At 48.1% G+C, this 25,060-nt stretch overlaps 8 protein-coding genes across 8 annotated transcripts; 5 read left to right on the top strand and 3 right to left on the bottom strand.

Annotated features, from left to right (window-relative positions):
• Positions 1 to 2,018, top strand: ATNIH1004_002283 (uncharacterized protein; the record flags this gene model as incomplete). Its single annotated transcript, XM_033566978.1, has 6 exons — positions 1 to 123; positions 629 to 842; positions 923 to 1,443; positions 1,490 to 1,546; positions 1,594 to 1,647; positions 1,701 to 2,018. 6 exons carry the CDS (start codon positions 1 to 3, stop codon positions 2,016 to 2,018), a joined length of 1,287 nt encoding a protein of 428 aa, XP_033428973.1.
• Positions 2,019 to 2,340: 322 nt separating this feature from the next.
• Positions 2,341 to 6,791, bottom strand: ATNIH1004_002282 (glycoside hydrolase family 92 protein; the record flags this gene model as incomplete). The annotated part of the gene is made up of 7 exons (XM_033566977.1): positions 2,341 to 3,551; positions 4,273 to 4,712; positions 4,770 to 5,453; positions 5,516 to 6,333; positions 6,392 to 6,501; positions 6,557 to 6,589; positions 6,644 to 6,791. 7 exons carry the CDS (start codon positions 6,789 to 6,791, stop codon positions 2,341 to 2,343), a joined length of 3,444 nt encoding a protein of 1,147 aa, XP_033428972.1.
• Positions 6,792 to 9,278: 2,487 nt separating this feature from the next.
• Positions 9,279 to 11,661, top strand: ATNIH1004_002281 (Zn(II)2Cys6 transcription factor domain-containing protein; the record flags this gene model as incomplete). The annotated part of the gene is made up of 5 exons (XM_033566976.1): positions 9,279 to 9,335; positions 9,387 to 9,554; positions 9,621 to 10,111; positions 10,165 to 10,647; positions 10,707 to 11,661. The coding sequence occupies 5 exons, from the start codon at positions 9,279 to 9,281 to the stop codon at positions 11,659 to 11,661; spliced, it is 2,154 nt and encodes a 717-aa protein (XP_033428971.1).
• Positions 11,662 to 12,419: 758 nt separating this feature from the next.
• ATNIH1004_002280 (uncharacterized protein) lies at positions 12,420 to 13,385 on the bottom strand (the record flags this gene model as incomplete). The annotated part of the gene is made up of 1 exon (XM_033566975.1): positions 12,420 to 13,385. One exon carries the CDS (start codon positions 13,383 to 13,385, stop codon positions 12,420 to 12,422), a length of 966 nt encoding a protein of 321 aa, XP_033428970.1.
• Positions 13,386 to 14,009: 624 nt separating this feature from the next.
• On the top strand, positions 14,010 to 15,414 carry ATNIH1004_002279 (uncharacterized protein; the record flags this gene model as incomplete). Its single annotated transcript, XM_033566974.1, has 4 exons — positions 14,010 to 14,334; positions 14,389 to 14,804; positions 14,868 to 15,037; positions 15,102 to 15,414. 4 exons carry the CDS (start codon positions 14,010 to 14,012, stop codon positions 15,412 to 15,414), a joined length of 1,224 nt encoding a protein of 407 aa, XP_033428969.1.
• Positions 15,415 to 15,595: 181 nt separating this feature from the next.
• ATNIH1004_002278 (uncharacterized protein) lies at positions 15,596 to 16,506 on the top strand (the record flags this gene model as incomplete). The annotated part of the gene is made up of 2 exons (XM_033566973.1): positions 15,596 to 15,639; positions 15,690 to 16,506. 2 exons carry the CDS (start codon positions 15,596 to 15,598, stop codon positions 16,504 to 16,506), a joined length of 861 nt encoding a protein of 286 aa, XP_033428968.1.
• Positions 16,507 to 17,014: 508 nt separating this feature from the next.
• On the top strand, positions 17,015 to 18,073 carry ATNIH1004_002277 (uncharacterized protein; the record flags this gene model as incomplete). Its single annotated transcript, XM_033566972.1, has 2 exons — positions 17,015 to 17,161; positions 17,219 to 18,073. The coding sequence occupies 2 exons, from the start codon at positions 17,015 to 17,017 to the stop codon at positions 18,071 to 18,073; spliced, it is 1,002 nt and encodes a 333-aa protein (XP_033428967.1).
• Positions 18,074 to 21,006: 2,933 nt separating this feature from the next.
• On the bottom strand, positions 21,007 to 21,904 carry ATNIH1004_002276 (CFEM domain-containing protein; the record flags this gene model as incomplete). The annotated part of the gene is made up of 4 exons (XM_033566971.1): positions 21,007 to 21,249; positions 21,299 to 21,525; positions 21,579 to 21,762; positions 21,824 to 21,904. The coding sequence occupies 4 exons, from the start codon at positions 21,902 to 21,904 to the stop codon at positions 21,007 to 21,009; spliced, it is 735 nt and encodes a 244-aa protein (XP_033428966.1).
• Between the last annotated feature and the right edge of the window lie 3,156 nt (positions 21,905 to 25,060).

The following is a 25,060-nucleotide window of genomic DNA, read 5'->3' as shown; positions in this document are numbered from 1 at the left end:
ATGACAAACATCGTGCAAGCCAATTTTCTCTACAACTGTATATTTAGCATTTCGGGCATCCAGTCTCATGCTCAGTTCAGTGCGTATATTGTGAAGGCCGAGCCATACTTTATCGCCCGGACGGTAGGCGGGTACAGCGGCCCTGTAGCGAATAGCATAATCTTCATATTTCTGCTGGGCAGCAGCAAGTTCCGTTTTAGCAATATCCAACACGTGGGCTGGCTTCGTCACGATATCCTGTCCTTGCTGGGCTTTAGTCCGGTGGGACCCCGTGGTGTTTGGGCTATTATCTTGCGTGTCACCCAGTTGGATATAGACTCCGCATCATATCCATGATCTAAGAAGAAATGACTAATTCCCGTGGCTTTGGCGTTCCTTCCATTAATTGCGAGTTGAGCCATTAGTGACAAGAAAGCCCAATTAGTCTGTGTACGGCCACAAAAGTACCGGAGATAGGCTTCAAGTGTCGTGTTCATACTTTCGGTTTGCCCATCGGTCTCGGGATGGTAGGCAGTCGACAGACATCATCGGATCCCCTAGTTGACAGAAGCTTTCCCATATTTCATTAACAAATTGAGCGCCGCGGTCAGACGTGATGGCGCTAGAGATACCATGGTACTGAATAAAGTGTTGGGTGATCCACCCTGACCCTGTCGATGTCGTCGACGACGGCGAAAAATACAGCATGAAGTATGAGATCAGCGACAAGGTCACACCTGCCGACACCTGGAAAACAAGCAATGCGGAGAGATTCCTCTGGGACTTCCTCGTCAACAACGGCACTGAAGACTGGGCGTCGCAGATCACCCAACAGACCATCGGTAGCAGCGAGGGCGGATCCAGTATCGACTGCACCAACTTCCCCGCCGGAAACACATGTAGCCCGCCTCCGTCCGAGCTGTGTGAGAAATATAGCCCCCAGAGATGTACTTCATTCAGATCTCCATGGCGCGCTGCTTCGGTATGTTCCTCCAGATGCACGAGGCCATGCAGGACTACGCCATCGAGCAGCTCTCCTCCGGCATCAAGGGCATTGTGTCGGATTTGGGTACCCCCAAGGTGGATAGCTCGATCGTGCCATTGCTGTTGGGCGTGATGGCCACCGCGTCTAGTTTTGCGCCCACTTTGTGGTTTGTGGGTTCGCCGTTGGCGTTTGCTTCAGGTCTGTTTAGTTCCATGTCGGCGTTGATGAGCGCCAATCCACCTGAGTTGTCTACCAATGACGCTCTTGAGGAACAGTTGGGGAAGGTGTTTGGCCCTGCGCAGAAGCATCTAGAAGAAAGTATTAAGACTATCTTCAACGGCAAACCGCTCTTCCATTGGGACGGTGATTATGGTATTAAGCGCCACATTGCCGATACTTTTGCCGATGGAAAGTTCCTGGATAAGAATATCGTTAATAAGGCGGTGGAGAGCTGGAAGAAGGCCGTTACACATCAGATTGTGAGTTCGACGCTGTGTGAGACTAGGCCGGGGCTGACGGAAGTAGACTCAAGGGTTGGTGGTCAACGCACTGAAACATGAAGGTTATGTAGTCTTCGTCGATGTAAGTTGGTCTCCGGGTACCTTCTCGTATGACCTGACAGTCTCTAGGCCAGCCAAAACGAGGGTTCCTGCAAAGATGCTTCCGGTCAATGGATTGATAGTGTAAGTTGTTTTCGTATCCCACTAGATCCTTCTAGCAGCGACTGACGGTATAGGAATGCTACACCATCGTTAAACAATCCGACCGCGGAACCGGCGATCCCGGATCTCGACCAGAAGAGACCGTCGTTCACATGAACGGGGAGATGATGAAGAAACTCTCTGACTCGGACCATGACTTCGATATGGTGGAGTTTTTCACCAACGCCAAGAACTGCGAAGGAGGCGAGCCTTCCTTTGGAGTGCCCAATTTCGATGAGAACTCGAAACTGCCCACCTGCTTTGTCAACATATCTGTGATGAAAGGGAGTGTGTCACGTTGGTCCGCCCAGTTATCTGTATATAGCATGATCTCTGGTGACCTCGGGGGGTGACAAGTCAGTAAATCCGATCAGATTCGGTTGTTTCATGATATGACGATATGTGAGTCTGCTCCTTTTATAATCAATCTGCTTGTATGTTTTGTTGTACATTAGGGCAAATGCCAAAAAAAAAAAGAAAAAAACAAAAGGCCCCGTGAAATCTTTACTCCAGGGTCATCTCTCACAGTTACGGCTATCGAGCCGGAATATAATAAAGAAAAATACGATATGGATACGAAGCGATAAGCCGTTTAGCGACAATGGAAATATAGGAAAATCAACAGGAGGTCGATCATATGTTACCCATCCCCATTATCTTACGTTTTCGTGCGTACTATTTCGTCCCTCCAGAAGAATGCTGGATGATAAATTTCGCCATTTCCTTTCTCCCTTCTATCTTAAGCGGTGCTTCAGTATGCATCGCTCCACTAACATCCTTCCTTCGGATGTCCAACCCCAGCCTTCGACCATCCCCCTCTAGCTGATCTGCTGCATGTGCAGGAATCACCTCGTCTTTCTCCGCACATAACAGCAGAATTGGAGGAAGGGAGACCGATGATGGGATTTCCCGATAGCGGGCCATCCGTTCCATAGCGATGGAGCTGTTCCAGTTATTCCACAGAAAAGGCCACAGGTACCGATAAGGGAGCCACTTCTGAGGATACAAACTAATCAACATGTCTTTTGTACTGGAGGTGGGTGCTTCCATAATCAAGCCAGTGATCGGGACCGGGGAACCTGCCGCAGTTGACGGCGATTGCCCGCTCTCAAGACGGGACAGATAAGTAGCGACAGCTGTGCTGGCAATAGCCGAGCCCAGGCTATGGCCCCAGAGAATAATCTGGAGATCAGTATCAAGGGTCGTATATGTTTTCGATACCCAGTCTAGAAAGGCTTGGGCGTCCAGCTCAATGCCTGACTGGGTCGCGCGCCCGGAAGACGTCCAATAGCCACGGTACGACAAGGCGACCACGACATAATTAATACCATCAGGGGAGGACGAAGCCACACTCCGTAAAATTGTAGAGAGGAGCGGCAAACGGAGAGGTGTGGAACCTCCGTTTCCTTGGAAGTAGCATATAACGACTGTTTTTCGTCTTGATGCCGCGCCCACGCCTTGATCATGAATATTGCTGGGGTCCTGTTTCTGAGCTACTGGAATACGGCCTTCGCATACCGCTAATTTGGTCCCGTCCAGACTCCGAATCTGCTTTTCTGTCCATTGAACCGGCCTACACTCGTTTTCGTAGTCGGCAATTCTTTCGGATCGCGCAAATGGGGGCAACCAGGAGATGTATAAGAGCTTGTCCTGCAAGAGAACAATCCAGAAACATTTCCAGGCCCACAAGGAGACAAGCAGTCCGATGAAAATAAGCGGCGGCACAAAAACAGGGGAAATAGCGGCTGTTGTAAAAGTTCTCGGACGCTGATGATGACCTGTCTGGATAGCATGATGAGGTCGGAGGATGTATGTCTTCTGCTCTAAAACACTACTGCGAATGCGGTTTGATGGGACGTAAGACTGAGAATATCTCAGTAGGTTACCTAGTCGTATTATAGCAGGGTCGCGCTGTACGCGCTGCCAAACCCATCTTCCCAGCATGAAAAACTAAATATAAGGGAAGTGGAGTAGCAGAAATGTAGAGTCGCCAGATGTCTCGAATGAATGGGCGATGGAAATGGCCAAAATGGTCGGAGGCGGAGCCCAGTCTTGGCGGTGATGACTAAGCACTTGAGAATTCACATCGCCAGTATAGTATAGGACAGTATAGTAAGCTCTCTAGTCCCTGCGTATTATCCAGGGGGAATAAATTTTATCCCCGGATAGATTGGTGTCTTTTATCCAGCCCGAGGTATGCTGAAACTAGCACTGTTACCAGGCAATTGCTTCAATCTATGAGCTGCATTTGTCCTAGCTTTCAGGATTACAGGCGGCCCAGTAGCTGCTGATTGAAAAGCACAAATATAAAAGTAAGTATAGGCAGCTCTTGGCCTCCTACAAAGGTAGTAAAGTAGGCTATAAGCTATCTCAACGACCCTCTGTAGGATGACTAGGTCACCCATCGGAACCAAATAATATTTATAAACTCATCATCCTCTACTCCAGTCGACATGCACGAACACTACCAATCATATTTGCTCATGCTAGGAGGCAAATCCTCCTTTCCAGTCCCCCAGCCACTCTCTGTTGAACCCAGATGCAATTCTAACACGCCACCCTCTGTGAAAAAGTCATGGCCAATCCAGTTTTTGCTCCACCGCTTACCGTCGCGCTTGGCACTCTGGATGTAGATTGACTTATAGCTAGGATCAAAGTTAATGTTGCGTACTGTCGCGACCTTCCCGGTGTCACGGTTGCGAATACTGAATTCCTTAAAAAATGGTGGACTGATCAGATAAACATCCTGTCCGTGGACCGGGAAGAGACCCATCATGCTCAGGGCTGCAAAAGACCCCATGGCTCCACCATCGTCGTTTCCAGGGATTCCTGAGACAGAAGTATTGAACTGGGATGGAATATAATAATGTGCACGCTTAGTTGAAAGCGCAGGTCGTCCAGCATAGTGATATTGGAAGACCGTTAAGAAAGCCTGCTCATCACCCACATAGAGTATCCCGGACTCATGCAGATAGGAAAGGCGCTCTGTGAAAGACTTGGGACCTCCAAGTTGTGTAATCAGTGCAGCCATATCTTGCGGCACATAGCTATTTTCCAAAGTTAGCCCTATTCTTCGAAGAGCATAGAAAGAGCGCTGTACATACAACGTGTATAGCCAGCAACTACCCTCATAAGTTTCATGTCCATTCGCATTGAGATAGCACGAGTCGAAATTCATCAATGGACTGCAGAAGATAGGGTCCTGGTAAGCCCATGTGCCATCCGGCAGCCGAGGCTGTACAAAACCCGTGAAATTGGTGTCCACCCCTTTGATATAGGACTTTTGGTCTTCCTTGAAAACATTCTTCCAGTTAGAGGCGCGTTTAGTGTACTTCTCATAATCATCCTGACGATCCAGGAGGTGAGCCAACTCCGCAATGCAGAAGTCGTTGTATGCATATTCGAGCGTTCTGGAGACCGAACGAGTGTGCAGTCCCGTGCCATCCGTATCAACATCATCTTTTGGAATATACCCGAGTTTTTTCCAACTTCTAAGACCTCCACGGCCTTCCACATCCCAGTTTGGAGGCTCAATTTCTGCATCCTTTATGACTGCTTCATAGGCAGTGTCCCAATCAATATCGGCAACCTTCTTTAAGTACGCCTCCGTAATCAGGACATCGGCGTTTGAGCCACCTTGTGTGTAGCCTTTGCAAAGTGACATACGGCAGTCAGGTAGATACCCTTCATGACGATAAATATCAACGAGACTTCGCATCATAAGCGACTGAGATAGCGGGTCCATCAGCGTCAGCAGCTGGTGGACGCCACGATATGAATCCCAGATGCTGTAGAAAGGTCTTTATCAGCAATTAACCATTGACATGCCCGCACATTACATGGTGCTCACCAGTAGTAACTGTCATAATACGGCTCATCGCTTTCCCAGAGTGGGTTCTCCCCGGTGTAATCCTGGGGACTAATCATGGTACGGTATATTCCGCTCCAGAAGACTTTCTGCAGATCAGTAGAAACCCCGTCAGCATTAACACGGATGACGCCCAGCTTCTCTCTCCAGGCCTTTTCGGCCGCAGACACAGTGCCAGCAAAGTCAAAGTGGGGTTGTTCTCTCTCAGCATTCTCGCAGGCCTGCTCCACACTTATAAAGCTTACGCCCACGCGGGCCATTATGGTGGAATGCGCTGTTGGCGCATGGAGCCTAACAAAGGTGCCCGCGGATGCCGAGGAAGCTGTACTACTTTCGACCGAAATGAAGCTCTGGTCTGGGTCCACATCATTATTCTTCCATGATCCGGTATCACGAATCTTGGGCCCCTTGACATCGGCACAAAAGTGGAGCTCATAGGATCCCAGACCAAAGCTGGGGTTGAACGTGCCATTTCCTGTGAGACGTCCAGTTGATGGGTCCACCGAAGCCATGCCTTTGGAGCGAGATTGTGGTAGGTCCATTAAGTCAACAAGAACAACTGGATTAAGTGGTTCAGAAACATCCCCAAAGCTGAACCGATATAGAGCCGATCGGTTCGTGGTTGTCATTTCCGCACTGACGCCATTCTCTAGCTGGATGCTGAAGTATCCAGGCCTAGCCTTGACGGAATCCTTTCTCCAGACAGTTGCCCTGCTGGATTGCTGCCATTTACAATTGCTAAGGTCGTCTTGCGGACAGTTCGGGTGAACAAAAATGGGGAAATTGCCCAAAGATGGTGACTAGTAGAGGTAAGCCATCCCTAGACATGAAATGAACCACACCTGTAGAACCACTTACACCTCCAGTCCCAGAGTCATGCATATGAGAAAAGCCAGTGACCATGGTTGTGTCATAAGAAAAGCCACCCTGGTTCTCTCCCTGCGTGTCAGCCACAGCCTTGGCCATGCCTATTTCTGAGTTAGAAGGATGATTGCAGAATGTGCGAACCTGAAGGAAACTCACCAAAGGGCAAGGTTGCTCCAGCAAAAGAATGTCCTATTATTTTGATTAATCAGTGGGGCGTACAGAGGGGTCCAGTGAGTATGTTACCTCCATTCGCTGTGCCAATTAGGGGATCAACATAATCTAAGATGTCTCTTTTGTGTCCATCACTATCTTCTGCACACACAACATAAGGTAAAAGCACACAGATTGTGAGTTTACCGACGAGTTTCATATAATGGGCATGTAAGGCCATGCTGGAGCGTATCGAATGTGCCAGCAGGGTTATTTCGGAAGAAACAGAGAGTCAGGCAAATGGTATCCCAAGAGGCTTATATTAGAAACGATTTACGCGCCCAAGGCCTCTTGTTATTCTCGCTCCATAGAATGGTGATTGTGGCTGGATGAATGCTACCCCTAACAGAGTCACATGGGACCACATTCCACGGAAGTATTACTGGCCCGATGAGTGAAAATGGAGGAGCCAAGTCCATTGACGCCTAGGGTCATTGAAGGAGAGACGATGTGGACACTGGGAGCTAGGCATCTCGAACGTATCCAGTAGTCCTATCACATCAGTAGCACCCCCGCACAGAAACAAAGCACAGCGGCAACGGGCAGCAACGATTGACGAAGAAACTACCCAAACAGGAAGGCTAACCTTCTGCAGTCACATCAGTCCAGTGGGAATGGTATGCATGCAACACCGCAAGGGGTCAGTCTAGCCACTAGTGGCTCGAACTTTCGGAATTTGATCGGAACGCCATTGTTTCCCCGCAATTCTCGCTCGAATCTGAAAGATGAAACTAAATTGAACAATGGAGGAATCCAACCCCACGAGTGTAAATAATTCTGTCAGTTGTCAGTTGAAAGGGACCGACCTAATTGTTCGGCGTATTGTATCTGTCTATTGCTCCATGGTCCTGAAATATTATTCATATTGTTCGGTCGATGCAGGGCTGACCCTAGTATCACCACAACCGAAGGAAGCGTCAATAGCCCATTTTAAAATGCATAGTTGCATTGATTCCCAGTCGGTGGTGGCTCTTTCACTGCAGTTTTCCAATCTCTTATCGTTTCCAAGCAAAATCGTATGCTGCACTGCCTACCTCAGTGCTAACGATTGAAGAGTAGCCGTCAATCCCGCCCACTAATCTACACAATGGGAGCCTTTAACGAATAACCAGATGGTGGCATAATAAGCCTCAATTCCGTTGTAGATCCCAGAAAGGTCAAAATCGCTCTAGAACAAAGAATTCGCATATCGAATTCTCTCCGCTCGTAAAGCATAATTCTATCGTTAATAATGGTAAACTGGATGTCTTTTTGTGCCAAGGGAATGAATTGGCGCATGCTGCATCATCCAGGAAGCCTTAAACGCCACATTTCAGGGCACAAAGCCTGGCCAAACTCAAATCATGTTGATCATAATTCTATCCCAAGATTTTCCGCTTATGTCGTTCGCCGATCTTGGTATATTCATGGATGTGTTAACCGACTGAGAATTGACAAAAGGCTCACGTGTCGGTAGGTTTGCATTAAAGGTAATCTCTCATGTTCTTGTTGTTCTTATGCCGTAGGCCAGCGCTCTCCTCTTGTAATAGCCGAATCCCATCCTCCAGCAAATCTCGCGATTCAAGAGCCACCATCATTGATCCTAATTTTGAAAGAAACTCCGGTGAAAGTTCCTGGTCGGCAGAAAGTGCCCATTCGCGACCAAGAACTCTTTGGCCCTTGACAAGTAGTCGGGCTGAGCTGTAGTAGTTGATTTGCTATGTGGGTGGCTATGCTTTCTATCAGTTTCAGGAGAAGACGGAGCCGATACATTGCGCAGACCCAGAAAGAGGGGCCTGACGTTTCTAATGGCCTACGATTATGAGAACCCTTATACGCCGAGTGGTTAGCAACCCTACTAAAGCTACTCACATTAGGTGTGCCAGCCGGAGACAAATTGGATGATGCAAGAGACGTGTCAAACTGGGGAACTGATTCGTCTCATTGATACGGTTTACGGATGGACACTAGAACCGCCCTAATTGTGGTAGCAGTCCTGCGACGTTTTCAAGGCACTCCCACAAGGAATCAGACGATCCGGATTGTTACATTCTGAGCAGACAATGTTGTATTGCCTCCCAACCCCTGAAAGAAGTCAGTCGAGGGTATCTGATATTTGTTTTAAAATAAGGTACTGACTGGTCCACTCCTGGTCCACTCTTCATAGACACGGCTTTTGTCTACGTTGCACATATCCAGCGAGCTGGCCCCACAGAGCAGGTAATATGGCATCGATTGAAGAATTCGTTCATCCTCCGGTTGATAATACGAAGGATTAGTTACCACACTGCTTTGCCGCATGCATGGTTACCATGGGCTTACGCTGATAGTAGAGGTCTGAAGCATTCTCAGTGATGATGCTGGATCATTGACTTGCCGCGATACAGACTGCCAAGCACAAGGGGAAAACACTCGATATCGGCGCAACGATATTCCGGATCGCGTGTCGTTGCTGAGTCAATCGCCGACGCACTTGGAGCCGCCAAGGACCCCTTGCTAGAGAAGCTTTCTCCGATGCAAGTTTCGAGGCCAAGAATGTCATCTCGTTCTTGGAAACTAACTGTGTTGATGGTCACAGAGGGTATGAGATGGCTTTGGATCTCCCTGGGATGATGGTTATTTTCCGTGGTCGTGCGAGAAGACATTACATCCCTCCCATTTGAGATCGTGCGCGTATTGCTGAGAAACAATGCCCGGAGTTCCGTCCAACAAGGCCTGTGAGCGCTGTAAGAAGAGGCATCTCAAGGTATGTCCTCACGATGACACACTGCTGCGGCCTTAATTTAACCATTTCTAGTGTGACGAGACGCGTCCAAGCTGCCAGCGGTGTGCCAATGCTGGCGTTGAATGTCCCGGATATGTCCAGACTCGAAAATTTATAGACCAAGGTGCCTCAGTAAGGCGGCGATATGCGCCATACAAAGAAGGCAACCCTAAATCGAATGCGGCGAAGACATCAGATAGTGTACGATCATCCCCCTCTCCCTGAATTTCATGTCTATGGCATTCGTCCAAACTGACATTTATGTAGACGGCCGGTGATCATCCACCAGCCAATGCTACTTTGCTGCGTTCCGACTTAGCTGCCTCTACAGGTTGGCAATCTGGCGCAATGAACTACTCTGATATGCAGTCACCCATCCAGGATCTACGAAGCGATCAAGTGAATGCACCTTTTCATGTTGGCCCAGCCGCTCAGATGACAAATTCCACCGTTGCTGAAGTAGTGCCCGTTGACGTCTCAGGCCCGGGGCAATCAAGCAATGGTTCTAGCAGAAGTGTTGATCTGAGTCCAATAACGCCAAATAATGCACCCACTGAGCCATTTAGTGCCATGAACAATTCGTACCGCGAAAACAGGCAAATGCAAAGATCTCCGAACGCGGGTTTGATCCAATCAACGAGCCCCTCCCAACATAGCGAGAGGGAAGAGTTTCAACATATCTTTTCCGAACTGATGAAAGGTACAGAGCATGAAATAGCTTTTCTCATCCGGTATTTCTCCGAAACGCTTAGTACTTGGTACGTTTTGTTTTGGTGAATATTAATCTTTACATATTGCTCATTCTACATAGGCTAGATCTCTCAGACTCGCGCAAGTTCTTTGGAGCTTATGTTCCAGTACGCTCTATCAATGAATCATTTCTCAAGTTTTCCATTGCGGCCCTTTCCGCGAAACACCTTGGTCGCATGAAAGGAGCAACAGTGCACGTTACTAGTGGGATGTTCACGAGCCCTGCAACAATGGAGACGTATCCGAACGCCGCGCAGGTAGACTGGTTTCTTAAGGCTGCCAATTACTACTTCCTAGCTGTTTCCCGTATGAACTCGAGCATTTCCGATACCTACACGTCGGCGTCCAGCTCTGCTATTTTAGAGTCGCCAATTGAGATCGTTCGGAAATGGTTAAATCTCCACGTGCAGCAGCCTACATCTCAAACACTCGCGGAAGAAGCGACGGCTAGCACATTCTGGAGGAAAACAGAGAACCTGTTAGCTGCTTCGGCAATCTTAACTATGTACAAGTTACTCGATGAAAAAGGCGAAAACTGGCAATCGTAGGTGTTCCTTGCCATCATGATTTCCTTCTTCGTGAGCTAATTGCACCCACGATCAGACAGCTCAGAGGCATTAGGCCATTATTTGAAACCTTGTTGGAACTGCATACCTCCAAATCAGACCGACCTGAATTCTCCCAAGGCGCTACAGCGGCATTTTGGAACTTTGCCCGGCAAGATTACCTCGCCTCATATTACACACGTTGTCCACCGCACTTCGATCACCAGAATCTCCCTTTATGGCGAGCTGTAGGCCTTCCCATCGACCAGCAAGGGAACATATTGTCATTCGAATCCCGTTCTCCCAATATAGCCACTCCCCGTTCGCCCGAAGACTTCGCAGCAACCAGTCTCATCTGGCTCCTCAACAAAGTTATCAACTTCCTAGCCGAATCCAAGAAATCCCAATTAGAACAATGGACCGGTCAAACACCCAACGTCCCTTCCTCCACCCTGACAATCACCCCCACCACTACCACTCCCCCCCGATCCTACCCAACAACATCAGCCTGGCTCAAACTCTCCTTCGAATTTCAATCCTGGCTTGAACGCATACCCGAGACTTTCCGCCCATGTATACGTCTCGAACACCCAAAAGACGTCTCCAAGCTCCCTGAAATCCACCACATGCCATTCCCCGAGATCTTTTACGGTCTTACCTCCTGTGCCGCAGCAATGCAGCAGTACCATTTCGGTCGTCTCGCGCTCTCGTTAAACCGCCCATCAGACGAAGTCACGGGGCCAAGTACCGCTTTCGATCGTCTCCAGGGCTATCGCGATCTCATGAAAGAGACTGATTATAGATGTAAGGAGATCTGTGGTATTGCGCTCTCGCGTCCGAAAAGTGCTGCGCGCTTCTACATGGTTCCGCTTTTGTATGCCGTCGGGCAATGTTTTGAGAATCCGGAGGAACGTCAGATCGTTACGGATTTGCTGCGTGGAATCGAAGCAGACTTGGGGCTGGCGACTGCGGAACAGTTGCAGAAGTTGCAAAGTGCGTGGTGTCAAACTTAGATGGTGGGTTTAGTGTTTGTTGGTTCTTCTTGTCTGGTGTTATAGACAGTTGCTGGATGATATCATGTGATGAGCATACTGCCTGGTTTGCTACTCTATCCTGGGCGGTTGATACTAACAAGCTTATTAACTATATATTGTATCATCGCGAGGGAATGCGGAACTATTCACATGAATGCTAGGATCCTATAAGTTTACAATACAAGCTGACAAACATAGACGGTTAATCATTGACTATGAGCAAAGTATATGAAACTGCTCAATCACATTAATAGCACTTGCTGTCCCCTTTATTGCCAGTCAAAGGACGCTCTGTGCATGGTTTTGTGCCATGCAATCCGGTCCAACGTCGGTCTATGGCTAGTACCGATTTCGTAGCTTTTTGCATACGCATATGCTGACTAGTCGAAGTGGGGAATAGTTGAGAGGTAGACATACCAGGTATATGATATTATGCCATTTTCCTGGCCGTCGTAATGGTAGATATCGAGGATAAGGACTAGATGAGGGTAAGACATGGACGTCCGCGTAGTGCCAATACTTTAGACAAGGGCCCATAGTATGCATGTTGTTTCCGACTGTCTCTATGTCCGTAAGATGGAGAATCCTCGGTGATGGTTGAGATCAACCGTAGATAGAGGGCCGGCTATGCAAGACCAACTTAAAATCACTATGGTGTATCCCACAGCCAGCCAAGAGGTATTACAACCATACTGACAAATACTCAAGTTTCGAAACACCCTTAATGTGTGCAACGATCAAACATCATCATCCTCAGGATCATACAGATCAAGATCAAGAGTAGCCTTAGGTTTCGGCGGCGGAGCACCCGATCTGCCTCCACTATTTGCCATCGACCCCGCATGAGCCGCAGCCTTCGCAGCCATATCTGCATGTTGGGTATCTTCCCCAGGATGTACATGAGCAGCCGCCTTCGCGACACCAAATCCCTCCGCCTCACGAATAAGCCGTTCCACCTCCTGATCAGGATCCAATGATGACCCGCCCTCCGCGGCAGCCAGCTGAATCTGACCCATAAGACCCATTCGTATCCGATCCTCCGTGGGATACGGCAGCATATAAATCTGCCGCGTCATATTGGCCGACTCGTCCAGCCAAAACGTCGCATCCTTGGTAACGGATGACACCGGCTCCGCAGGGTCAGTATCTGCCCCGTTGACTCCTGACATGTCCATGTCGTGATCATGCCCCTGCTCGATCTTCTTTCGCGCTTTGGCCTCGTTGATTCCCTCCGCTGCGTCTGCCGCTGCTTGATGGTTGTATTTGCTGATCCGTCGCGCGAAGTCCAGGAGGATTCGATAGTCTATCTCCTTCGTGCGTCGAAGTTCGGATTTGCGACCGAGCATAGCATCGTCGTTGTCTTCGTCGGGCCCGTCCGAGCTATCATCGGACTCCGACTCGGAGTCATCGCTATGGCCGCATGCTGTTTGAATATCTTTCTCGTAGCTCACTATGTCTCGCACTATGGTCTTGACCCTTTCCTCTAGACTTTCGGCCTCCGCTCGCAGCTGCAGTATTTTCGCATAGTTTGCCTGGTGAGTGCGGAGGGTATCCACCGCCGAAGTGAGCGAGTCGTCCGCGTCGAGGAGGTTGAGTGCGGCGGCGGGTGCCCCGGCGGCAGTGGGAGAGGTTGTCAGGCTGACGATGAGCGCGTTGAGTTTCGCTTCGAAATCCGAAAGGGTCGCTTGGAACTGCGCGTTCATCTTAGGCGAGTGCTGGTGTGTGTGTGTGTGTGTGTGTGTGTGTGTGTGTGTGTGTTTTAAACGCGTCGATCGTTCAGCGGAATGAGTGGCACGTGCAAAGTAGCTGCATCACATGATCCGCATGCATCCAGCCAATCGCAGTGAACGATGGGATGTTTATGAGTTGAAGTACAGGAAGAGCACAACAGGGATAAACAGAGCGGCGGCTTTAATTGTACTAATGGACAGGCAGATATACAGTCATAATCCCTACCATTATGTTCTGTTACTTGAAGTATATACATCTTCTGTCACTTCTACTCTTTACCAAGTTTGACAGGGATTACAAACAAGAAAATTGACCTGACTTAAGAGGCCTTTATCAAGACCTCCGCGTTCTCAATATGATATAACTATATATATGTACACAGAGATAAACGATAAATATATACACTGGGGAGAGAGAACACCGTCAGGCCTCAAACAGAATCGTAATATTCAGAGCCCGCTGAATTCCGGCTCATCCTGATGTGGGCCCGTCTATATATTTAAGCGTAATATCAATACTTCCAACCTACCCCGCCAAAATAATGCGCTAGCGACACGTACCTTCTCAGACAAATCCCTAGGATTTCACAAAACTCTATGGCTACATCGTCGCCACTTCTTCCCTCCTCTCCTGTAATCTCTCTCGGCCGCAATGTCATTCTCCAACCCCCGCTTTCGCGCTGCGGCCATGGACCGGGTCTAGTACTCATGCGACCGGGCAGCCACGCACCCTGCGAACTCGACAAAAAGAGCCTGGACCCGCCCCCGGTGCAGAAGTGGGCAGAGGAGAGCTATGCAGTGGTGCAGGTCACTCTGGATGAGGATTCGAAGTCCGAGTCGTTGGATGATCTGGTGCGGACGGGGATGGAGGCACTAATGTCTCTGGCTGAGTGTGATAAGAAAGATAAATTCGGGCTGTTAGGTATGTTAGTGCGTGCCGCTTATGTCTAGTTTGGTCTTGTTAAGGATTGATTAGTCTATGGATCTACGGCGGACTACGTATCCGGCTTTGGAGAGGCTCTCCGTGATGTCGCGCGGAAATTCACGGCAGTTGTTTCCTTCACTGATTGGGGTATTCAAGGTCCTGCCATGCTGCTCCACGTTGCAGGATTGGGGAAAGTGAATACACAGGCAGGCGATCACAGAATTTATTCGTATCCATCGGCCGTGTCGTCGGGTTTTATTGTACCTGGAAATGATGATTTCAGGCCCTCGGAGGCGACAGTGGCACACTCGCGGTCTCTTACTTTTCTCAAGGAGTCTCTAGATGGACCGTATTTCGATCTCGAAAAGATCTGGGACGAACACACGTACTATGAGTTCAGTGACCGGTCAGTGGAAAAAACCATGGCAACAATGGTGCAGGAGCCATATGTGAATCATGTGCCGACGGTGAGTCATATCCAAAATCCTATCCATAGCCTTGATGCCCAATTGAATTACTGAGTTGAGTAGTTAACGGGTGGAATCGGACATTCCAAACTAAGTAACTTCTACCTGAACCACTTTATCTTCAACAATCCTGACGACACGGCTATTGAGCTGATCAGTCGCACGGTCGGGATTGACCGGGTCGTGGACGAATTCATCTTCTGCCTGACGCATAATAAGCAGATCGATTGGCTGTATGTGCTGCATACGTTGTGTCCGTGGATATGCACATGTTGCATGATATCTAACGATCCACAGAATCCCCGGCATTCCACCGACTGGAAAATATCTCCGTATCCCATTCACGTCCGTCGTCAATATCCGTGGCGACCGGCTGTATCATGAGCATATAGCCTGGGATCAAGCAACTGTGCTAGTTCAACTGGGTCTGATGCCGGAATATCTCCCCTTCCCATATGCGCTACCAGATGGCCGCCTCCCAGGTCCAGGGAAGCGATTCGAATATCGTGTACCGGCCGCTGGGGTGGAGACCGCGACTAAATTGCAGAACGAACACCTAGTGGCGTCGAATCAGATGTTCGAGTATTCGATTCGCGAAGTGGATGCATGAAGGCACAGCATGTACATGTGGACCTAGTTTGAATTTGAATAAACCACAGGAGATAATCGTGTCCTGAAGAGAATTCAGGGCTTCCCCCACTTCCCCTCTTTAATCCTAGTAGTGTAAACCAACACCCCAATCTCATCGACCCATATCAGAGACAACACAACTCGTAGGAATTCACAGAAAAATGCTTCGTCGCACGGCCATTGTCACGGGTTCCGTACGGGGGATGTAAGTTCCAACCAACTGCACGCTGATCGGGACACAACTCACCATTCCAGTGGGAAGGCGATCGCCCTCCGACTCGTCCAAGATGGTTATTCCGTCTGTGTCAATGGCCTCCCCAACTCTGCACGGGAAATTCAAGCCGTCGTGGACATGATCAACAACAGGACTTCCACCGACAACGTTGTCCCTGACCGTCCCAAGGCCATAGGTGTCCCCGCGGACGTGACCTCTGGTAAAGCCGTCGAGGCGATGGTACAGAGAACCGTCAAGGAACTAGGGCCTCTCACACTGATGGTGGCCAACGCGGGCATTGCACAGGTTAAACCGTTGCTTTCTGCGACTGAGGCCGACATCGATCAAGTCATGTCTGTTAACTTCAAGGGATTATTCAATTGCTATACGCATGCGGCGCGGCAAATGATCGCGCAGGGAGACCCGCAGTTTGCGGCGGGGGTAGTAGGTGTGTACAAGATCCTTGGAGCGGCATCCATCGTGGCAGTGAAACCGTTCGCAACACTAGGGATCTACTCGGCCAGTAAATGGGCGGTGCGTGGTCTGACACAGGCTATGGCGATGGAGATGGCACCACATCGTATCACAGTGAATGCGTATGCACCAGGGATCGTGGACACTGATATGTGGGAAGGCATTGACCAGAAGTTGGGTGAGATCCAGGGGCGTGCAAAGGGGGAAAGCTTGCGGCCGTACTCGCATCAGTTCATCGCGATGGGACGCACCAGCGTATCCCAGGATGTGGCCGGGCTAGTTGGGGGCTTTTTGGCCAGTAGTGATTCAGATTATATGACGGGGCAGACGATGGTGGTAGACGGGGGAATTGTGTTCACCAAATACTCCGTAGTATTCACCTGATAGGTAATCGTGTTCACCTAATTTTGTTAGCGCAGGGTTCTGGTTGGAGATCCACTCCGATAACCTCAATGGCTAAGCTTTTTTTACCGCATTGAGGCCCTTCGTGGGGGCGATGACAAGGCTGCATTCAAACTGTGTATGAATCTGGGCAAATATTGTCTGATTTTAATGAGTATCGGATAAATACTACTGCTGATGGCTCTTGTATTCCTGTAGACGAGATATCATCCCATCTTCCTGAGAGAAATAGCCCTGTTGTGCAACAACTGGTGGGATCCGAGGGCGCCGTGACTGGCAGGCAACCACAATTCCAGTCCCGTCAGAGCCTGACACATGCGCTATACAAAGAAATGGGTCTCGGCAGGTCGATCACCTGCCATCATCCCCAGGCATCCACGTAAATCCCCTCACTCTCCTTTGTCTTTCTTCCCTATTTCTTTCCTTATGCCATCCGCAGTGTTGGCCAACCACCTCTTCTTTCTAGCCAACTTTGAGCACTCATTTCAACATGTTACTGCGCTTCCTATCTGTGACAGGAGCCCTCTGCCTCAGCAGTGCTGTTGCAGCGTCTCTCCCTCCTAAAGAGCCATCGGCCCGTCTTCATGAGGTCAATCTTCCTTACGGAGAATCTTCTCATCATCCTGCACGCTACTTGGTATGCTCTCAGGACATTATCTAGAGTACAGGATAGAGCAGTGTTTAACTCAACTAGGCCGTCAACTTCACTGTGGAAAACACCACTTTACGCGCCAACAACGACACCATCTTCCCACAGACTTTCCCCATGGAATTCACCGCTATCCAAAACCAGGGACACAAGCAAAAGTCCCTCCGAATAGCATACTCGCTTGAGACTCGACCAATCCTGGCTTCTCCAGACACTCTCGGCGAGGCCTACCTATTCAAGCTCAAATTCTTTGACATGCACGGTGATCTCGCAACAGACCACCTAGTGCTCCTCACCATCACCACCGACTCCAACGGGGTTCTCACAATCACAGAAGTAAACACCACTCCGCTTCCTCATCACATCCACTCAATGCAGACCAACTGCCTCGATCGTCCCAAATCCAACCCCGCCCCCCAAAAATCCTGGATCGCTCAACTGGGTGGAACCCTCAGGATCTTCAAATTCGGCACAAAAGGCTGCAAAGACATCATGACAGGGACCTCCGTACCCAAATACCACCAGAAGCTTCCTAGACTCAAACCCAAACCCAGACCTGGACCGAAAACCCATGGTGGGAACGACAAAGGCCACCACCACCCGGACCCTCACCGCACTGTCGCCCCTTCAGGCCGCTACCATCATCCGCATTACTGGCATGGCTCGCAACAGAATTTCAGCAAGCTCGTCAAACCGATCATTCTGCCTGCCGTACTGGGCGCCATCACGGGATTGACCGCATGCGTGTTAGGATTTGCATTGGGTCGGATCATCATCGCTCTGTATCATTGTTGCTATGGCAGGAATAAGAAGCAGAGACGACATGACGTCTCTGAGATTCTGATTGATGATGCAGAGAGGAAGCTTGTAATCTTCTCGGGGAGAAGAAAAGGCTACTGAGGGATGAGTGTAGGATGGAATAGCTTTCTTAGTAAATATTTCCTATCGGTTAGTTTCGTTAGATTCATACATATATTATATATCTGCACCTATACGCACTTGGTTTTCTAGAGCCACTGCAATTTTCCCCCTCTTGATGCCGCCGCTTTAATGAGGGTACTCAGGGGCTTGCTTAGTGAGTATTTCACATCAGAGGTCACTGCCACTGAGATTAAGCCAACTTCACTCGCGCGACCACGAAAAGGACCCAGAAAACTGATGGTAATTAAATGATTATTAAGTGGCAAATTGTCTGAAGCAAGTGCATATATTTGCAGGCTATAATAAATAAACTGCGCATTGTGATTTCGACGAAACCATAAGAATGTGTATTCTTCCCATGTTAAGGACTATGGATTCCATGAGACTTTAGAATTTTACTAAAAATTCATTCCATAATTAATCTTTCTTATTTTGTCCTGCTTTCTCTTTTATGCCCTTCGTTTCTTCCTCATTTGATGACCATGGGCAAAAGATCCTTTTAACCAGGTGAAGATTCCTGTGGAAAACACCGTGAGCGTTGCGCGGAAAGAGTCTAGAAAGCAGACTTTCAGCCGTCGACTTTGAAAAAGAAAGAATATAGGAAAGCATTAGTTCATATTTAACCTTCCAAATTGCATCGTTACCAAGCCCGGTGGGTTTAAGAAAGACTAGCAAATTATAAGCAGAGGCAAGAATAATCTGGAATACTTAGAGGGCAATGCATGCACCCGTGCCTTGTACATTACTATATCTGAACTAGGCTCTACCAGTAGAGCAGAGATGTCTTTCGCCGAGCTACTCTCCATTAATAAGAAGTTCCTATTTACAAAGCACCTATTAACAGAGTGCCATTGTAAGCATAGTATAGTGTATCTCCCTAATAAAACTCCGATTGATAGCTAAGGTTCCAAGACTACTTGTAGAGAGAACATCCAGGAGTAATCGAACATTTATTAATGCTATTTCTACAAGGGGATATGAACTGATATCCGTATTCGAACCAGCCCTAATTGTCAGTAGACTTGTGCATGTTAAACAGCTCCAGAATTTTGATAGGTTATTAGTTCATTTGGAGGTATCGGCGCTTTAGATCAGAGCGAGAATCCGCCGAGTTTAGCTCTTTTGTGTATGATAACTTGAGGAATGGATTTCCTGCAAGATAGATGTCCAACTCGCAGGGTGCAAAGCAGTTTGAGGAATTGACTGTGACCAAGTCCGTCTTTTCTGCATTGAGTAGCTCTCGTTTACCTTCTTTTAGTGCGCCTTATTAGACCTGCTTGAATCATAGTTCTTAGAACTCATAAACTCTTGTCGCCTAAAATCCCACAAGAGACCATTTCCAAACTCATCTACCCCTTTATCTCCCGCATTGTTTTCAACCTCCAATTCAAACTTCCGCTCCATCAACATCCACATCAGAAGATTTCCCGAGTGACTGCCGACCCGAATCTCCACCAGTCCCAGCTGTGTAGTCCGTACTCCCCTTGTGCAGAGCCTCATACGTATACCCCTTTCCTCTCGCAAACGGTTGAAGCATCACCCCCGCTACACCAGCTCGGGATCCATCACTCTCCTGTTTATGTTCGCAGCAAACGCTGGTCCAGCCAATTCCGGCAATCCCAAGGGGCGTTTGGTGCCGCCAAATCAGGAAGTTAGTGGTTGAGAGACAGTTGTCCATCTTTGAGCAATCTCTTCGAGCTCTTCGGTCGTGGCTTCGAAGATGAACTTGTCGAATTCAGAGTTTGCTTGGTTGCCTAGGATGTCGAGTAGGACGGAGATATTATCACTAGTTGGGAGACAAAGTGACAGTTCCGTTGCTATGGATTGAGCCTGAAGTGCGAGTCACCCCGACAGCCGACTGTTTGGTATGATGGCGAAATTGATGAGTGTGCGACATGGTCTTTGGCCTTATTTGCTCCCTTGTTACAGGCTGTTGTGGAATTCAGGGGAAGGGATACGCAGAGTGCTATAATCAGCTACAGGCCGACCCTTAGCCTAACTAGGCAGTAGATGTTATATGTGGAAACACCAGGAATGATAGTATCTTAACCAACTGAGTCTCTTACATTCCTAAGGTGCTCGACCTCTTCGGTGATCACCCACACTACATCTACTTCAGGGCTTGGTAGCTGACAATAGATCGACACATTGGTGTCAGGTTCAAAGAAGTCACTGTCGATGCCCAAATGATGTCCTAACATGGACTATCATGATTCTGACTGCTTCCACACACATGTATCTAGCTAGTTGGTTGGGAACCATACCATGTTTGAGATGTCCCATCTAGTCCGCTCTAGATTTATCATTCGCTTTCTGTCCATTCATCTATCTGCTATCTCTAATGGTCAAGATGTTTAACTGTTTACGAATAAATGTATGGTCATATGCATCTTTTAAATACTGGGTTAAAGGTTAAAATAGTGCTGGTGATGTACAATATGGATGAAGACCATACTTCTGAAGCCATTTTCAGTACAAGCTATTATTTGCGGTAACTAAATTAGTTTCAGGAATTCATCTTGATTTCCCTTAACAAGAAACCCCAACAGCTTTGCAGTTAAAGCACCACGTAGCTGATCTCCGCGAGGAAGCCGCCACTCCTACAAATATATATATACCTAAGAGGGAATCGAGTGGACACGCTCAGGGCCGCACTTGCTGGAAACCTGGAGTCCTTTGTGGATAAAACTACGCATTTGCAAGTTGAAAAATAAAATAAAAAATAAAAAACCAAGAATGTTCATTACCGTACAACCTGTTAACAGTTGCACTATTATCTACTCATTAACATAACCCGTAATTAGCATATACAATACAGTCGGGTCTATCGCATATCATCAGCTGTGGATAGCAAATCTTCGTGGCTTCACTTGTAACGCCATTCCGTGTCCCAGAATCCAGCTATTAGTCATTTAGAGTACGAAGGCAGCCACCAGTCCCAGGGCTCCGAGAGCGCCACTGCCAATGGCATTAAGGGGAGCAGCCGAGTTACCTGTCCCAGAGGTGGAAGGCGCAGTACCGGTCGCAGAGCCAGAGGTTCTAACGGAGCTCGTGCTCGATGCGCCGGATCCATTGCGGGAGCTAGAGCTACCAGTGCTCGCAGTGGTGCTCAGAGTAGAGCTCTCGGATCTGGAGCGAGTAGTAGACCCAGTGATCTAAATATACTTAGTACGCGATCACGCCAGTCTAGACCAGGGGCCTTACCGTCTCAGAACCGCCGGTTCCAGTAGAAGTATCACCGGTGGTGGTGCTGGAGCCGGTAATCGTGCCAGTCTCCGACCCAGTCATCGATCCAGAGGTGCCCGTAGTTTTACCAGAGCCAGAGGTCTTGCTGCCAGAGCCGGAGCTCGAGCCGGTGCCAGTGACAGTACCAGTTGGGCTAGCGCCACCTGTATGAGTTCCGGTGGACGAAGCTGAAGAGCCCGAAGAGCCTGCGACAGCAAGTCAGTTCGATTCTAGGGGATGCATTTGCAGAGCACTGTACCAGAGTCAGGGCAAGACGCCAGGGCAACCGCAACGACAGCGTTCGCATCGTCGCCAGGACAGGCCTGCGAGGTGCAATCGCGGACACCGAATCGGTAGTTGTCAGTCTTGCAGAGGCAAGCCATGTCACCGCTGGAGCAGCCCAACTCGGAGGCCTTATTGTTCATGTTGTTGATACACATTCTCTAACGGGGAGATTCGTCAGTACTATGTTACTTGGTCAAGGACACTGCAAAGCGAACATACCGCGCATTCACCGACCGTAACATCGGCGCTCACGATGCCGGCAACGGCCAGCAAAGCCATGGAGAGGGTGAAAGTCTTCATTCTGTTGAATGAGGGTATAAACGGGTAGAGATCTAAAAGGATGCGACTAAGTATTGCGAATATAGAGTTTACCAACTGTGATGGGAGAGGAGGATGACAAGTTAGAGAAAAAGGTAAGGAAAAGGCTGGACGACACAACTGGGGGCAAGGGCAGGTTTAAAAAGGTAGGAACCACTGCGCAAATCACAGACTCACAGACCACAGTTCTGTCGGCAAAAACAAGCTTTCGTATAGCCGTGATTGAATTTATTTTTTTTTTTTTTTGGCCCTCTTTCTTTCTTTTCTTTTTGTGGCTCAACTCTAAGTGAGATCGTCACTGGCCAAATTTCAAAGCTCTGGTGCCCAGCCAACGTGGCTAGGAAGAGGACTATCACGGGCCAATACCAAGTCCAGGTGAGGCCATTGATGGAGTACTCTCCACTGGTTTTAGTCTGCAAGGTCAAAGGCTACGCTTGGGTCCTCGGGTTCCACAACCCTATCAGCCCAGCCACGCAGACTCGAGGATGATCCACCCGAGACATTGTATTTCCTATGATAGGTGGACAAGCGTTGCTCCCATACGCATAAATAGCTGCTGGGCCTAGTTTGTGATAGCGTGATAGCATTGAGATCGCCGCATCTTGGGCCCACGGAAATACTCTAAGTGTGGTGAGTCTGCTAGAGCTTCAGAGCGAGAACGTCTAATTCTTCAGATGGAAATGCAGGCGGATGCAACAATAACCTTGGGGAGGAGATATGGGACAAGAATAGAAGTGTGTGTGACTGTCGTTTGCCGATGACGCATCGACGGCGCTGCCCAATGCGCCATCGTCAGAGCAACTGGAAGAAGCAAGTCCATTGTGAACTGGCCACCGCTTGGATGGCTGATCGCTGCCTTTCCAGCCACAGACTTTCCCGCCACCCACTTTATCTCGTCAGATCCTTAATTCCATTAGTCACAGGTCGACTTAACTATGTAGTTATCAGAGTCTCAGAGCAAGCTGGGGCTGGAGAAGGTATTCTTCTGCCATCTTTGTTGCCTACACTCCACTCGGTGTGTAGTACGACGTACAACGCGATAGCCGATGTGCTATTTGGGTGTTACTTTCTACGCGATAACAACATAGTAGGGTGCACAAAATGGAGAAAAAGACTTGCCAGTGACGCAAACCGGCTCGATGCCAACAACACCAAACTATGACCAGCTGAGATACACGATCGACAGCAGTCTTGATTTTTGCCCTAATCTGTTTTAGAAGGTTCTGTGGCGGTGCATCGATCTATGCCGTTCTCGGTTCCGTCGATGTACTCCAAGTCAGAATGGGGTCTCATTGGCTGATGGGAGCTTTCCACGACGTCATCATCTTCCTCAGCTCAGATGCGTTCATCTTTCGATCAGCAGGAAATTATTCTGCATCCAGTTGAATCCTCTCTTATTCACTCCTCAGACTTTTCTTGGCGCGACCGATCCCCTGCAGCTAGTCCTGAGCTCGGCGGGGCGGTCTTGGAATAGCCCTGCCAGGATCCTTGCTGGATGCATTTTTCATGCCATCTTATCTTCAACTCTACAATGTTGACCTGAGCATGGATTTAATTGGATGTAACGGTCATCAGTGATAAATTCGCAGTCCCGAGAACCTCTGCCATCTGCATTTCTGTTTAGGAGCTGGATGTGTCTCCTTTACTCCACACATCTTGATTTATTGATTTTACATCCATGCCACTATGGACGTCATTATCTGCACTTCTCAAACAGCATCTATCTGCCATCCTCGAAGAACGAGAATATATGACCTAAGTAGTAGGCAGAGATCAAGTCATGTCTGTAACCATGCTGCATCATCAAGTATGGTTTGTTGCACTGTAGTGATTGAGACAGGAAATACCACTGCCGATGCTCTTTCTGGGAGCGAGATGATGTCGTCAATAAACGTGGTATTAATTGCAGCATAGACAATATCAATATTCTCGAAGCTATCAGCTTATGATCATCTATAATCACCATGAAGCTCTCCATTTGTCCAGGGCGCCACATTTATTATGTAAATCAGCTGGTATTTCCGTACGATCCATCCTGCCCAAGCTTCTGTCCCTTAAATTCTATAGTACGCCCATGATCAAGAATATGCATGTTAGAACTGCTCTTCTAACGTTACATAGCACTGTATGCAACCTGATACTACTATAACTAAACGATTTTATTGACTCCATGCAAGGGGTATCCCTATCAAACATAAGACCAGTCCTAAGAACCACTGCCTGACCAATATACATGCATGAAATCTCTAATTTCTAATACAACGCATGTTAAATAAACAATGCAGATCAAGTCTCCTTCCATATGTCTCTAACAACAGGACACATGCTCCCCCCCCCTTAAGGGATAGAAGCTGAAACTATGGTGTTGATCTCTTTTTTGAGATAGTCTTGAATGGGAGGTATTTTTAGTCAAGGTTTAAGTAAGGTTAAGTATGCGTCTGTGTTTCTATTCTTACAGCAATGCTTATTAGTATCCCGTTCCTCTCAGCTGAATAGAGGATATCTAGAGGTCATATGATTGAATTCTTAATTAAACTATTGATAAATAGGGAAATGAACATTATGCAACGGTGTGGGTGATATTGAAATTTAACACAAAGTTTGATGTAGACTATATCCCTTATTGTGATTATTCTAATATGGCTATGGTGTAAGGCCATAGTATCTTATTTTTTGTCAATCTAGCCTCAAAAAAAAAAAAAAAAAAAAAAAAAAAAATTCACCTAATTGCTTTTGGACATATTATCGTTTAAGGTTGTGGCGACTGAGATGGCGAACCGTGGGTATATGAACCACGTACAGTCATGCCATGCCTAGGGTTTATGATTTCACAATAGCGTCATTCTGCCAGCAATAAGTGCTGATTAATTTATACAATAAGAGATAGCAGTACTAATCATCTGTTCTGGATTGGGGATGTACTTCCGAAACAAATTGTATATTGAATAACTATAAGAGGTTAATTTCGAAGGCACAATCCATCAGCTAGGATGGTCACTTTCGGACTTTTTCTAGTTGTAGCATTCCTATTTATCCTGCTCTACGAGCTTGTTGAATTCCCGATATTTCGGATGAACTAACGCTAGCTTCAAAACGACTGTGTATTGACACAGACATAACAGAGGAGTGTGTTCCACA

The sequence above is a fragment of the Aspergillus tanneri genome, assembly GCF_003426965.1.
Source record: "Aspergillus tanneri strain NIH1004 chromosome Unknown AapTan_1_pilon_pilon_pilon, whole genome shotgun sequence".
Classification (NCBI taxonomy): domain Eukaryota; kingdom Fungi; phylum Ascomycota; class Eurotiomycetes; order Eurotiales; family Aspergillaceae; genus Aspergillus; species Aspergillus tanneri.
The sequence above is the reverse complement of the archived record's forward strand: the minus strand, read 5'-3'. Positions and strand labels throughout refer to the sequence as shown.